This window comes from Protobothrops mucrosquamatus, unplaced genomic scaffold (assembly GCF_001527695.2).
Source record: "Protobothrops mucrosquamatus isolate PMUCROS unplaced genomic scaffold, P.Mucros_1.0 scaffold481, whole genome shotgun sequence".
In the NCBI taxonomy this organism is placed as follows: Eukaryota; Metazoa; Chordata; class Lepidosauria; order Squamata; family Viperidae; genus Protobothrops; species Protobothrops mucrosquamatus.
In genome coordinates, this window is record NW_015386801.1 from 7858 (window position 1) to 20634 (window position 12777).

General features: G+C 44.5%; 1 protein-coding gene across 1 annotated transcript in view; it reads right to left on the bottom strand.

Annotated features, from left to right (window-relative positions):
- ABCB6 (ATP binding cassette subfamily B member 6 (Langereis blood group)) overlaps nt 1–12777 on the bottom strand; it is a gene marked incomplete at its 3' end in the record, with an annotated part of 29782 nt that overhangs the window by 7128 nt on the left and 9877 nt on the right. Inside the window, exons 3-8 of the mRNA XM_015816703.1 lie at nt 11978–12167; nt 4051–4143; nt 3290–3482; nt 3005–3126; nt 658–767; nt 289–354 (exon numbers count right to left, since the gene is read on the bottom strand). Coding sequence (XP_015672189.1) covers nt 289–354; nt 658–767; nt 3005–3126; nt 3290–3482; nt 4051–4143; nt 11978–12167 — 774 coding nt within the window. The remainder of the gene's footprint in view (nt 1–288; nt 355–657; nt 768–3004; nt 3127–3289; nt 3483–4050; nt 4144–11977; nt 12168–12777) is intronic.

Here is a 12777-nt window from a genome sequence, read left to right on the forward strand (position 1 = left end):
GATGGATGGATGGATGGATGGATGGATGGATGGATGGATGGATGGATGGATAGATGGATAGATGATAGATAGATAGATAGATAGATAGATAGATAGATGATAGATAGATAGATAGATAGATAGATAGATAGATAGATAGATAGATAGATAGATAGATAGATATACCTCTCTCCCTCCATCTCTGCTGGTACTGAAGGGAAGCAGACTAACAAAAAAAAAACCCCAATAATGCCTTATAACAGACATGAAAGAAACAAGTCCAAACACTGCATAAAGATCCTTCTATACCTGATACTTCATAATGGCATCATTGAAGCGTCTAGCCTCATAGTCCTCTGCATTGTAATACTTCACCTGCAACAAACCAAACCAGGGACCGGTCAGTACAAAAATGACGTTCCCTACTCTAAGTCACCTAACTTTCATTCTAAGTTAACTCTTGACGAACAAGACATATTCATTGAACCCGGGTGGGTGGTGGTGGTGGGGAGCGTTAGATCAAAGTGGAAAGCTCTTCCTCCTCTAAGCAAAAATCTGAAACTGAAGCGATTTCAAGCAACGCAGGGGGAAAAGTCAGCCAGAATGGTTTGCTTAGGCTAACTCCTTGTACTCCCTATTCCCACCCACCAGTGATGGTTAAGTGGGGGCCCTGGGTACCGTTTCAAAGTTGAGAAGTGAGTCAACAGCTCGAGACTTGGCATCATTGTCACGAAGATTCATATCACGGCGGTACTTTGTTCGCCACTCAGTCAGTATTATAGTCAGTGCTACATGGAAAAAGAGAGGCCAACTATCACTATAGCAAATTCACACAGGCTTATCAGAGATATCTTTGATTCTTTCCATTTCAACTCACAACCAAGACTATTCAAAAAGTGGCAAAAAGAAAAAGCGTTTTTTTAAAATTAAAATTATTTCTTTCACCCTGATAAAGATAGCTGAACAACAAGTAAGCAGTGGTATCTCCAATGTAGGGATGTACAAATTGTTCTGATCTTGAAATAGTTATCCCTTTGTCCCGAATTCTGTCTTGAGTTCAAGAGAAAATGAGACATTTTGTCTCCCTTTGTCTGAGTGTTCAACTATCCCACATTTTTTTAAATAAAGAAAACCCTGTAACTATGGAGGCTTAGAATATATTAATTAATACAACAGGAATGTTCCACTTCTGCAGTCAATAGTGTGAGACAGTTCAGCAAAGAAGGTGGGGCTGAGGGCAAGTAACAAGATAAGAAAAAGATTGCTTTTTTTTCTAAAAAAAAAAAAGATTTTAGACAAGAAAAAGATTGCTCCTTGTTTATTTTTAAAAATGTATTTGCTCTGGGAAAGTCAATGTCAATGTTATGATATTGTCCCTGAAATTTTTTCCCCTTTTTGGGCAGATTTCCAAAAATTATGTTACTTGCGTTGCAGATGGCCAATTGCAAAAGTATTCCATGCATATGCAGCAGACATAAACTGCCGGCCAAAAGTCTGTTTTTGATGTTGCTCTACTTTTATGATCTATTCAGAAGCCAACGCATTGTAGCCACTACTTGTTGCTGCACTCATGTTGTTTGTGCAAGGCACACTAAGGATGCCATTGTGCGAAATGGGGATTTAATTTGAGCCAAGTTTTTTTAGATTTGCTGGTCAAGTAGCAATGAACTACTCCTACACCTTTTTTTGTGGCTGTTGGATGAAATACAGAAAGTCATGGGCACCTTTCATTCGCATTTCTCATTGTTTCCTATGTTTGCACAGTCATAAGGTTTTTGACTTTTGTCCTATATGAAGAAAATCCATTAAAGCACTATAAATAAGCATTCTGAATGGGACACTTTTATTTTAAGATAAGAACAAAACCTTTCCCCTCCCCATTTTGTTCATTTCCCCCATTTTGTTTCCATTTCCCATTTAGGAATGAGTAGCTAAACAGGGCCTTCCTGCAGGATTTCATGCAAGCCTACCAAATATGCTTAATACATATAATTTGCAGTGACACAATTAATTTAAAGGTTAAACCAAGAGAAAATTTCTCATGTTTCTCCAAGAGAGCAAAGTGTTGGTGGCTGAAAGACTAAGTTTTGAAAATTCCTTGGGGTTGGAGGAGAGAAATACTGAACTCCATAGCAGGCAGGCCAACAACATTATGACATTATTCAAGGACGTAAGAGCATTTCATGGAGATTAAGTTTTGTGGCAACTTTAGTTACCTTATGGCTTATATTTCATTTGGTTTTCCTTTCATTTTTCAGCATTTTACATGGTGATTTTTGGGGCTTTATGGGCCAAATGCTGCTCATGGATTACTTACCCCTATTTTAACCGCCATCAGAATCAACAAGACCAATTAGACATACCTATTTAAGTCCTACTGTGTTAAATTAGTCTCCAATAGGCCGGAGCTTGAATCTATTTCAATGCAAAGTTAGCTTATTGTCTGAGATTTGCATAAGATACTTTATGTCAGATCACAGCAAAAAAGAATGCCTGTATCTGTATGTCTGTCAGACTACCTGTATAGCTTCACTTCCTTTGTTTATGAGATCTGAGAGGAGTAGAAGAGATACAGGGCAGCTGAAGGTCAAAGTATTTCATCCTGGGTGTCACTTATCGTACTAAAAAGAGATCCTGCTTGTTCAGCAATGTAATGCCTATTCAAAGAGCAATTTGGATCAGTGTCCCAGCAGGAGCAAAGTGTTAAAATCCCTTTTAATTATCTAGGTTGGGAACTGGATCAGGACTGAGTCATCTGCTCTATTTCTAAAACAGCCTCTCCTCCAAATATCTTGACACCGTAACTCCAGAGGACCCAGCTATTCTGACAGTTGGCCTTCATGGCTGGAAATTCTGGGTTGTAATTTCATTAATCAGAAAAAAAAGCATTAAGTGGGGGAAGGCTTTTATTAAATTATAATTCCCAGTTCCCTTAGGTCAGTACCATAGGCTTAATTCTGAAGACAATGGAAACCTTTCTCTGCCCCCCCCCCCACACTGCTGCCCCTGGCATCAAAACACTCACTGAGGTAAAGGCTCATGCAGAGGAAGATGATGAGGCCGAACCAGCCGCTGAAGGTTACGGCGAAATACACAATAGCAATTACAATATCAGCCACGGTGGGGAAGATGCTGAATATGATGTAACTGTAGGATGAGAGGGTGGGAAACTAAAATCACACAGTGTACAACGCCCCTTCCAAAACTCCTCTCCCCCCACTGGGGTCAGAAGGAGAAGAGCTGACTGCAGGAATCCCTGCCAGCCATTGAACACTGATGGATTCCCACCAGTCAGACATATCCCACATACCTGAGTAAGTTGTTGATGCTGCTAGTGCCTCGGTCAACACTGCGTAACACCTCCCCTGTCTTGCGCTCCAGGTGCCAGCGAAGAGACAGGTTATGGAGATGCCGGAGGAGCTCTACCTGGACTTCACGGCTGGTGAACTGTTGCACGCGGATCCACAGAAAAGTGCGCACGTTGCTAATGAAGCCAGTTGTCCCTACAGCAAGCACGTGTATTTTTTTTTTCAGTGCATGTGCTTTTGTTTCAGATGAAAACCTGACTGCACTCCCAATACTCTGAACAAGAAGAATTCTTCCCTAATCTGGTGCCTGTCAGAAATGGTAGATTTCAGTTGCTCAGAATCCCCAACCCATTTGGCCAAGTCTTGCATCAGCCATAGTTCTCCAGCCAGCGTGATCAATTTATATTTCCCCACAAATTCTTTGAGCTACACAGGGGCTGAGCACGTAAGTGTTTAAAAGCTTTCAACTGTGCAAGTTTAAATATGGTCAGGAGGCACACGCCTGTTGACCGCAGTCTGCCATATATTACGTAAGAAAGAGAAGCAGAAGAAATGTTTTTGTTCCAAAGCTGTTTGCCTCAGCTTCAACCACTTCCATTTCAAAAAATTTAGTTAGGCCGTAAAGCTGAGCTGCTATGTTTCTTGAAGGGCACAAAGGTTACCAATGAAATCTCATACGGATGTTAAGATGGAAGACAGGCATCCCCATAGCAACTTTCTCAGCCCATCATATGTATCTTATAACTTTCACACAGTAACTTACCAGCTCCTCCTCCCTGAAGGAACTTGAGGAATGCGTAGATGCAAATCGTCTGAAGCACTATGTGCCAAGTCACTCTCTCTGTGAGGGCATCCACTGGAGGGTAGGAGGACAACAGTTAATCTGAAAGCCACAATCCTTTAACCCGACATTTGCCTGTCCACTGCCAATCCCATTCATACACCCTTCGCCCGTTATTCATAGATCAACTCCTGATTGCTCCTAATTGCTTTCTTTTGCACACATAAAGTCACGTTTAGAAAAACTGGGAGTACTAGTTCAACATGTTTGCAGGGTGCTGGGTTGCTAGTGGTTTGTGACTCAGGACTTCTGCCCTGCTTTCAGTATGAGGTTCCCCACCAACACACCGTGGACTCCCCAGCACTGCCGTGGGTGGGAGGGAGGAGAGGCAGGGGAGGCGAGAGCAGGAGCAGGAAGGAAGGAACTCTGTGCCACATCTGCAAGCATCTAATGCCTGGATATTTTGCTCTGCTCCTTCTAGCCTATCCTCCAGCAAACTCTGATCTCAAGCTAGGCAAAAATCACACAGTGGGGCCAAGTCTCAAAACTGAGTTGCTATGCCATCCAGCTCATGTTATAGCATGGCAGTGCTAGAGTAAACCGGCCTCACTAGATCAAGAGGAAGCTGGTTAAAATCAGGCAGAGATTTTACCCAGCAGTGCTTCGGAGAGCCAGGAAAAAACAATAGCCCTGCTAATGAACCTCTTCCGATAGGATAAATCTCTCTTGTGGAAAGAAAGGGTAACTACAATACGGCCAGCTTAGGAGGTGTTCTGTCAAGCTAGGATCTAAGAGAAGCCACCTAGATGCGGCTTGAGGTGGGGAGAGACATTCATCATCAGTCATGGATGGTTAATAGGCAGGAAACAGCTTGATGAGTATCAAGTGGCCTCCTATTGGGAGCTCTTCACCTTCATCCCAGCATCTGATTCCCAAATGGCTTTGAATTCAAAGCAGCCTATTTTTTTCCCCCCTCTTCTTATCCATGTGTAAAGAGCTTCAAAGAGGCCTTTCTTCCACTGTTGGGACTGAAATAAATATATTATGTTCTGACAAAAAGAAAACAGTGGGAGGGGCCTTCTCTGTGGTAGTGCCCAATTTTGAAGCTTTTCTTGAATGAAATATAACCAGCAGCAGCATCTTCTTTTCTCTTTTCTTTCTTGGTGCCCCTGTCGAAACATTGCCTGTTTTAAACCTCTGAATCTCTGTCTGACTGCCCAGGAGGAACGTTTGGGTGATTTTAGGTTGGCTGCCTTGAGATCCCCTGGGAGTAGGGAACACTTTTTCCTCTTTGGATTCGTTTTCCACACCTGAAAAGGCAGTCCAGAACTAGAGTGTCACATTCTGGGTCAGATCCTGCTCTCCCTGTGTGGATTTTCCCTCAGCAGTCACGGGTACGGGTTTTCTGAATGTCTCCTTGAGCTCGCCCAGCCGGAGAGCCTCCAGTGGAATCTCCTGGCTGCCTTTGTTCCCCCTTTCAAGGCAAAGCCCCCACTCCCAACCCCCTGCTAGGCTGCTGGGAGACACAAAGGCCCCTTGTTTGTTTGCCGCCAGCGGCACTTTGCTGGGGTAATCCTAACTGGCAGGGTGGGTGACCCCATTTGGCAGTGCCCCTTTTCTGCCTTCCAATCCTTCCACATGGTGGGAAGAGGGGATCGGGAAGAGACTTCTATCCCCCCCCCCTTTCCATTTTATTTTATTTTGCACATGGTAGGTGATGTTAAAACCACCGTGTTCCTAAACAAAGGAATGAAGTAGACTATTTTACATTGAGAAAATGGCATACATGGGGAGGGATGGTGGGGGAGATGGGGGCAAGTGTCCTTGAAGGAATATGTGTCACTGATATTTTTTAAAACTAAGATGGTTGTTCCCATTTTTATTTTTTTTTTAGCATGAAGAACCAAGGCTGGGTAACAGTGAGTGTCGCAAAACCAAAAAGCGAGGCAATGCATTTCAAGCCAGATCTTCCTGAGTAAATGTCACATTTCAACTCTCTGTGACTCTCCATCTTCTGTCCATCTCATGATATGACACAAAAGTACCTGCCAAATTTCAACCTTAGAAATAGAGACTTTCGATAGAGAGAAGAGTTTGACAGACCCACCATCCAGGCAGAGGCTTTAACTGTCCCGCACAACACGCAACCCTCCTTTGTTTTCCCACCAAGATACTGAATGGGAAGCTGGTAGTGCTCTAACTTCCTCATGACACGTGTCTCTCTCAACATACATAAATCCAGGGATAAAGTGCACAACACGTTACATTAAAAATAGTCATTAAATAACAAAGCAGGGAAAACTATTAAACAGATTTACAAGAGACTTACAAGGAAAGAAAGTTTAAATGTAGAATTAAGCATTTGTAAATGCCCAGAATTTAATCAGTTTACTAAACAGTGGTAATTCTAGGAAGAGCCTCTCACCAGAAATCCAAAAACTGACATCACTCCGGAGCTTTAGGTATACAATGGAGATATTCAGAAGGATCATTAATTAAGTCTGTCAGTGGTATATAATTTAATTTTGAATCATTGAATGAATCATGATTTAAATGTATCACAAAATATATTTGTACTACTGGGATTACTGTTTCTTTGGGGGATTTCTAATTATATAGCACTACAAATCCATGTGGTATATGTTGAGTCTAAAAATGAAGAAACAAAATAATAATACTATGTGTCCCACTGTAATTATGAAGAAAACATTTACCAAACTCATTCCTCTGGCTTGTAAATGTTTGAGAACTGAGATCCTTAATTCTATTCCTGAAAACTGACAGGCAGCTGAATCCCCCCACCACCACCCATAATAATAGTACAAGGTACAAGTGAGTCAAAAGAAACAAGGGAATTAGGTATATATGTGGATGCTGGTGGATGCTAGCCTTGAGAGTTTGAAAGCACAATTTCTACCAGAAACTGTGGATCAACGCACATGGGCTATCCATAGTCCTTGGCCACTCTATGCGTAGCCCATAATTATCCAGCTCATCTTCACCTACCAGTTGAATAGGCTGCTGTTTTGCTGTAGTAGACAGCTGGAAGTCACATCCCACCCACTTGGATGGGAAGGTCTATAGGGAACTTTGAGGATCACTGTAATCCCCAACACTCTGCTGGATACTGGTGTGGTGTACATCACATCAGAACTGTGACATCCATTATGGATAACAATGTCACTGGCAGTGTGTTTTCTGGAATATTGCTCCCTCCATTCTACTACAGCTTCAGGTAGAGCAACAGTTCTCAACCTATGGGTCGCGACCCCATTTGGGGTCGATCGACCATTTTGCGGGGATCGCCAAGCAAGGCTGTCCGCCATTTTTTTCCCCTTTTCCGGCGGGTGCCTTACCTCCCTTGGGCTGGGCCAGCTGGTGGTCGGCCTGCTCCATCTCTGCCGCTTGCCAGCTACGCCTCGGCCGGCGCAGGGGGCGGAACCACGCATGTGCGGTGCTCCCGGGCAGGGAAAGTCCTCGACTTACGACCGTTTTGGTAGTCCTCGACTTACAACCGGTTTAGTCCTCAACTTACGACCGGTTTAGTCCTCAACTTACGACCGGTTTAGTCCTCGACTTACGACCGGTTGAGGGTCGCAGCATTAAAAAGGTTGAGAACCACTGAGGTAGAGCACCATAAGCAGCCGCAAGACTGTTAAGAAAATGGGATGAGGCTGAAGTGACCTGCTGAAAAGCACTATTTTCCTTTCCACCCTTTCTATTTGCACACGTGTGTGAGCGATTAAACAAGTATACTGGTGGCCCGGCCATGGGCAGCCTGGTAACTTCATAACTGAAGCATGCCCATCATTTTTTGTTGGCAAAGGCAGGATGGATTGCTGGCTTGACTCAGCAAGGGATAACCACGTTCGTAAGTCCATTGCTGGACAAGAATGAGCTCTAGAATACAGGCTGTCCTCAACTTACAACATTTAGTGACCGTTTGAAGTTACAGAGGCACTGAAAAAAGTGACTTATGACCGTTTTTCACACTTGCCACCGTTGCAGCATCTGCATGGTGATGTGATAAAAATTCAGATGCTTGGCAAGTGACTTGTATTTATGACGGTTGCAAGTGTCCCAGAGTCATGTGATCACCTTTTGTGACCTTCTGAGAGGAAAAGTCAATGGGGAAGCCAGACTCATTTAACAACCATGTTGCTAACTTAACAGCTGCAATGATTCACTTAACATCTGTGGCAAGAAAGGTCTAAAATGGGGCAACATTCTCTTAACAACTGCCTCGCTTCACAACAGAAACTCTAGGCTCAATTGTAGTCATAGTAAGTCAAAGGCTACTGTACCAGACAGCTGCATTCGGGCTAGGAATGGGCAGAGGATCTGGTTAAAATCTGCAGAGCAAAGCCTCCTCCAGGTGGGCCTGAGGAAGACAATGTTCCTGCCTTGAAACTACTTAACATGTAGGACAGAGCCGCCCTGCTCCCGGATTCCTTCTCATCCAGCCATTTTGTATGCCATTTGCAGTTCCATGCCTCCCGCCTACAGGGATTCTTTTGTAAAGTCTAAAAGTCAGGGCTGAAAGGCAGGTCTAGAGTCCATCCCCTCTATTCAAATACCTCTCAATAGCTGCCCCGAATTGGCACTCACAGTGCCCACCAGGGCATGGGAAACTGGCAAACACCAACAGTTTCTGCTAACAAAGAGCTAGCGCTCCTCTCAGAAATTCAACAGAGTTAGTCTAGAAGCATGCAGGATAGGAAGTCACAGTGGGGCTCAGGACTGGAGATCTGGTGAGAGAATAGGGAGAGGTATTTGGAAGAATTTAAGAAGCTACTGAATTCACGTCTTCCCCATCAAAAATACTAGCTTGATCCCCAGTCCTATAAAATCACGAATCCCATCGCTACCCAAATGATGTGCTGTAATTTTGCTGATAAGGAAGCAATTTTCCACCTAGAGATCAAAATGTACACGAGATGGAGACATTGGAGATGGAAAAAAAGAAGGGAAGTGGGTAGAGAAAGTGGGGATAAGACAAGAGTGGTTGGGGAAATGCAAGGCGAAGCCGCAGTTTTTTAGCAAGAAAGAGCTTCACGGAAGTTGTGAGTCTTAATGAAGAACAAAGACAGAACACAGAAGATATTGACAAAAAAGAGAGGTGTTTTCTAGACAACATAAAAATGAAGTGGCAGAACTACGGTATAAACAGCACATTTGCTGGTAGGAATGGTATGCACACACTGTAAGTGTTTTAGAATATGTGTGGTATGCAATTCCAAGTAGTACAACTGAGTGCTTTGTTATCCCAATCCATTGCATCACTTTTTGCAGAGGTAGGGAAGTGCCTCTAAAAGACAAGAGGAACATATCTTGACACACATAAAGTTCTTTCCCGCCGTGTATATGTGTCAAGCATTTTGCTGGCAGTCACTCTGGGGAGTGAAGTTGGTTAAAAGTCTCACCAAACATTGTTTTGCAGTGGGTGCTTAAAACAAGTGCTTGTTAAGGACTCACAACCTGGAGAGCTTCCAGATGGCTAGGGCTCACTGAGACAAGCATTTGTAATTATCGGAAAATTAACAGCCAATACCAACTAATTGAGCTGGGTTGGTTTGTACTTGACCCTTTCTATGAAAATAGTCTGCATTCTGTAAGCCAGTGTTTCTCAACCTTGGTGACTTTAGAATTTGTGGACCTCAACTCCCAGAATTCCCCAGCCAGCAATGTTGGCTGAGGAATTCTGGGACTTGAAGTCCACACATCTTAAACTCGCCAAGGTTGAGAAACACTGCTGTAAGCAGTTGTGTAAGAGCACCCTCTGCTGGCTAATTTGGAGCACTAACTAAAATAGAGGACATTTCTTAAACCGTTATCCTCCCTGCTGTATAGGTAGTCCTCGAGTTATGAATATAACGGAGCCCTGCCCATTCTATTCGTAACTCGAGAATTCATGGGAGTGAATCTCGTACCTCGAATGAGATCACTCCCTGCTTTCGCCCAGGCATTCGCTAATTTAATATGTGGGAGAATGTGCGGCTCGTTAAATGAACGTGAGGTATCTCAGGGTGAGGAAGGCCATGGGGGGGGGGCTAGTGATGGAACAGGCCACCTATTTCAGACCACCCAAGGCCTCCCCCGACACACTGAAATACCTCATTCTCCCTCCCCTGGGGTCCCTTCAATTGCTCCCCCACTCCATCCTGTCGTGCTGGGTGAAGATCTGTCTCCTCTCCAGCCTGTTTCTTTGTCTGTTCCCGGCAAGAGCAGAGGGAGAGCAGGCCGAGCGCGCGCTGCTTGGCTTCTCTGACTCACTGGACTGCCGGCCACTTCTGGAGTGGCGGGCAACCTCAATGAGTCTCTTCTAAAGCTTCCAGGCTTGGCGTGGAAAAACGTTTGGATGCCGAAGGGAGGTTGGGGGCAACGAAATCACGTTGCCTCAAACCTCTTGTTGGTGTGCATTTTTGGTGCAGAGCCTGGAAGCTTCTGGATGCCCTGATCTCGTGGGAAGTCAGACACCCACTCTCTGTAAAAGCGGACAGGTGCTTGAGAACGAGATCATGGCGCCCAGAAGCTTTCGGACTCCATTCTGGGTGGGGGAAGCCCGCAGGAGGTCTCCCCCACCCAGAACGGACCTCTGACCTCAACCTCCATTCTGGATGGGGGAGGCCCGCAAGAGAACTCCCCTGCCCAGAACGGACTCCGGAGACCCGCTGCTCCCGACCTCCATTCTGAGCGGTTCCTGTGGGCCTACCATGCCCAGAACAGAGGTTGGGAATGATGGCAGCGGGTCTCCAGAGGTCCCTTCTCAGCGGCAGAGTTTTTTTTTGCAAAGATGGCAAAAGGCTTTGCAAATGGAGGAAAGGCGTCGATGTTTCAGCCCTTACCTCCATTTGCAAAGCTTTTTGCCACAGATCTCGTCCAGGCCTCTATTTGCAGAGAACAGAGGTCTAAAGTACAGTGAGATAAGGCCGAGATCAGTAGTATGAGCCACTGATCTCGCATGACCTTGCGGTACTTTAGGTCACCATTCTCTGCAAACGCACGGATGGCTTGAAGCAGCAGAACAGCCAAGAAGCGAAGACTCTCTACATCTGCACAAGGCCTAGTTCCTAGGCCAGGCAACCTCGGCTCTTTTATGACTCATGGACTTCAACTCCCAGAATTCCTGAGTCAGCTATGCTGACTCAGGAATTCTGGGAGTTGAAGTCCATGAGTCATAAAAGAGTCGAGGTTGCCTACCCCTGGCCTAGGGAGACCCAGGGTGGGTGGGGGGGAGAGTAGCCAATGTTGTAGCCACTGAATGTTGCAGTGTTTCTGTGGTCGTTCATAAGGGTGAACAACCGCCATGGTGTGACAACATTCATAATTTTGGGACTTTTTCATAAACAATGGGGCATGCTTATCGCATACCTTCGAACGTTCGCTATGGGAACATTCATAACTCAGGGATTACCTGTACTTACAAAACTCTCCCAGACAAATTCTATGGCACAATGCCAGGGTGAACAATCTGAACCACTCCCCTGTCCCTCTTTGATCCTTTCCTGATTGTATATTGAGTTTGAGTTTCTTATTATTTTGACATGGGAGACAGATCAGAAGGGTAAACTGAAAATAGGCTTAGCATAATTATAAATTATGAAAAAAATTCTATGTATTCTTGCCAAAAAAAAATAATTCCCAATTTGCCCATATGCATCACAGCTCCTCTTGTTTTGCACAATCAACCCACTCACTATATCTCTTAAACCAGTGTTTCTCAATCTCAGCAACCTTAAGATGTGTGGACCAGAATTCCCTAGCCAATGCTTAAAGTTGCTTTGATTGAGAAACACTGCATTAAACATTCCCACATATCACTAACTGCAATTCCTGCTTACCAAAAGTTGGACCAGCCCTGCCCTAGAGGCAGCACCAGGCCCGCCTGCAAGTCATCCACTCTTCTTACCGATATGCTTGTAGTAGATGGGCACAAAGACATTGATGGCACGCTCCATCCCCATAAGCATTAGACAGAATATCACCATGCCCTGTAGCGGGTAGTTCTTCTTTGGCCACATGTACTGTATAAGGAGGAGTATCTTCTGGCCCATATCCTTCCATGTGGAGGTGTTCTGCCTGGCATCTGGAAGCAGGGGCTAAAATAAGAGAAGAGAAATAAGTAAATGGGAAGAGATTTGGGGCAGGTTTGCTGGAAATATTTGAGAGGGTTGGCACCTGTTCAATAAGGCAGAGACAAGAACTAAGACTGAAAATCAGGCTTGTCAGATGCTATATTTTTTCTATCCTGCTCTATGGAGTAGAGAGTTGGTCTCTGACAGAAGGCCACCTAAAGAGACTAGAAGCATTTGAAATGTGGATTTACAGGCGGCTGATACGTATAAGCTGGGTCAACAAGATCAGAAATGAGGAGGTGATAAGCCGCCTGGGAAAGCCAAGGGAAATCATCAAAACAATTAAAAAATGAAAATTAGAATATTTTGGACATGTGATGCGACACCCAGAAAAATACGGCATACTCCATTTAATCCTCCAGGGAAAGATTGAAGGCAAACGAGGTCCAGGCAGAAGAAGAATATCGTGGCTTCAAAATCTAAGGGACTGGTTTGGACAAAACTCAGCAGCACTTTTTCGTGCGGCTGCTGATAAAAACAGGATCGCCAACGTCCGATAACGGATATGGCAGAAGAAGAAGAAGAAGAAGAAGAAGAAGAAGAAGAAGAAGAAGAAGAAGAAGAAGAAGAAGAA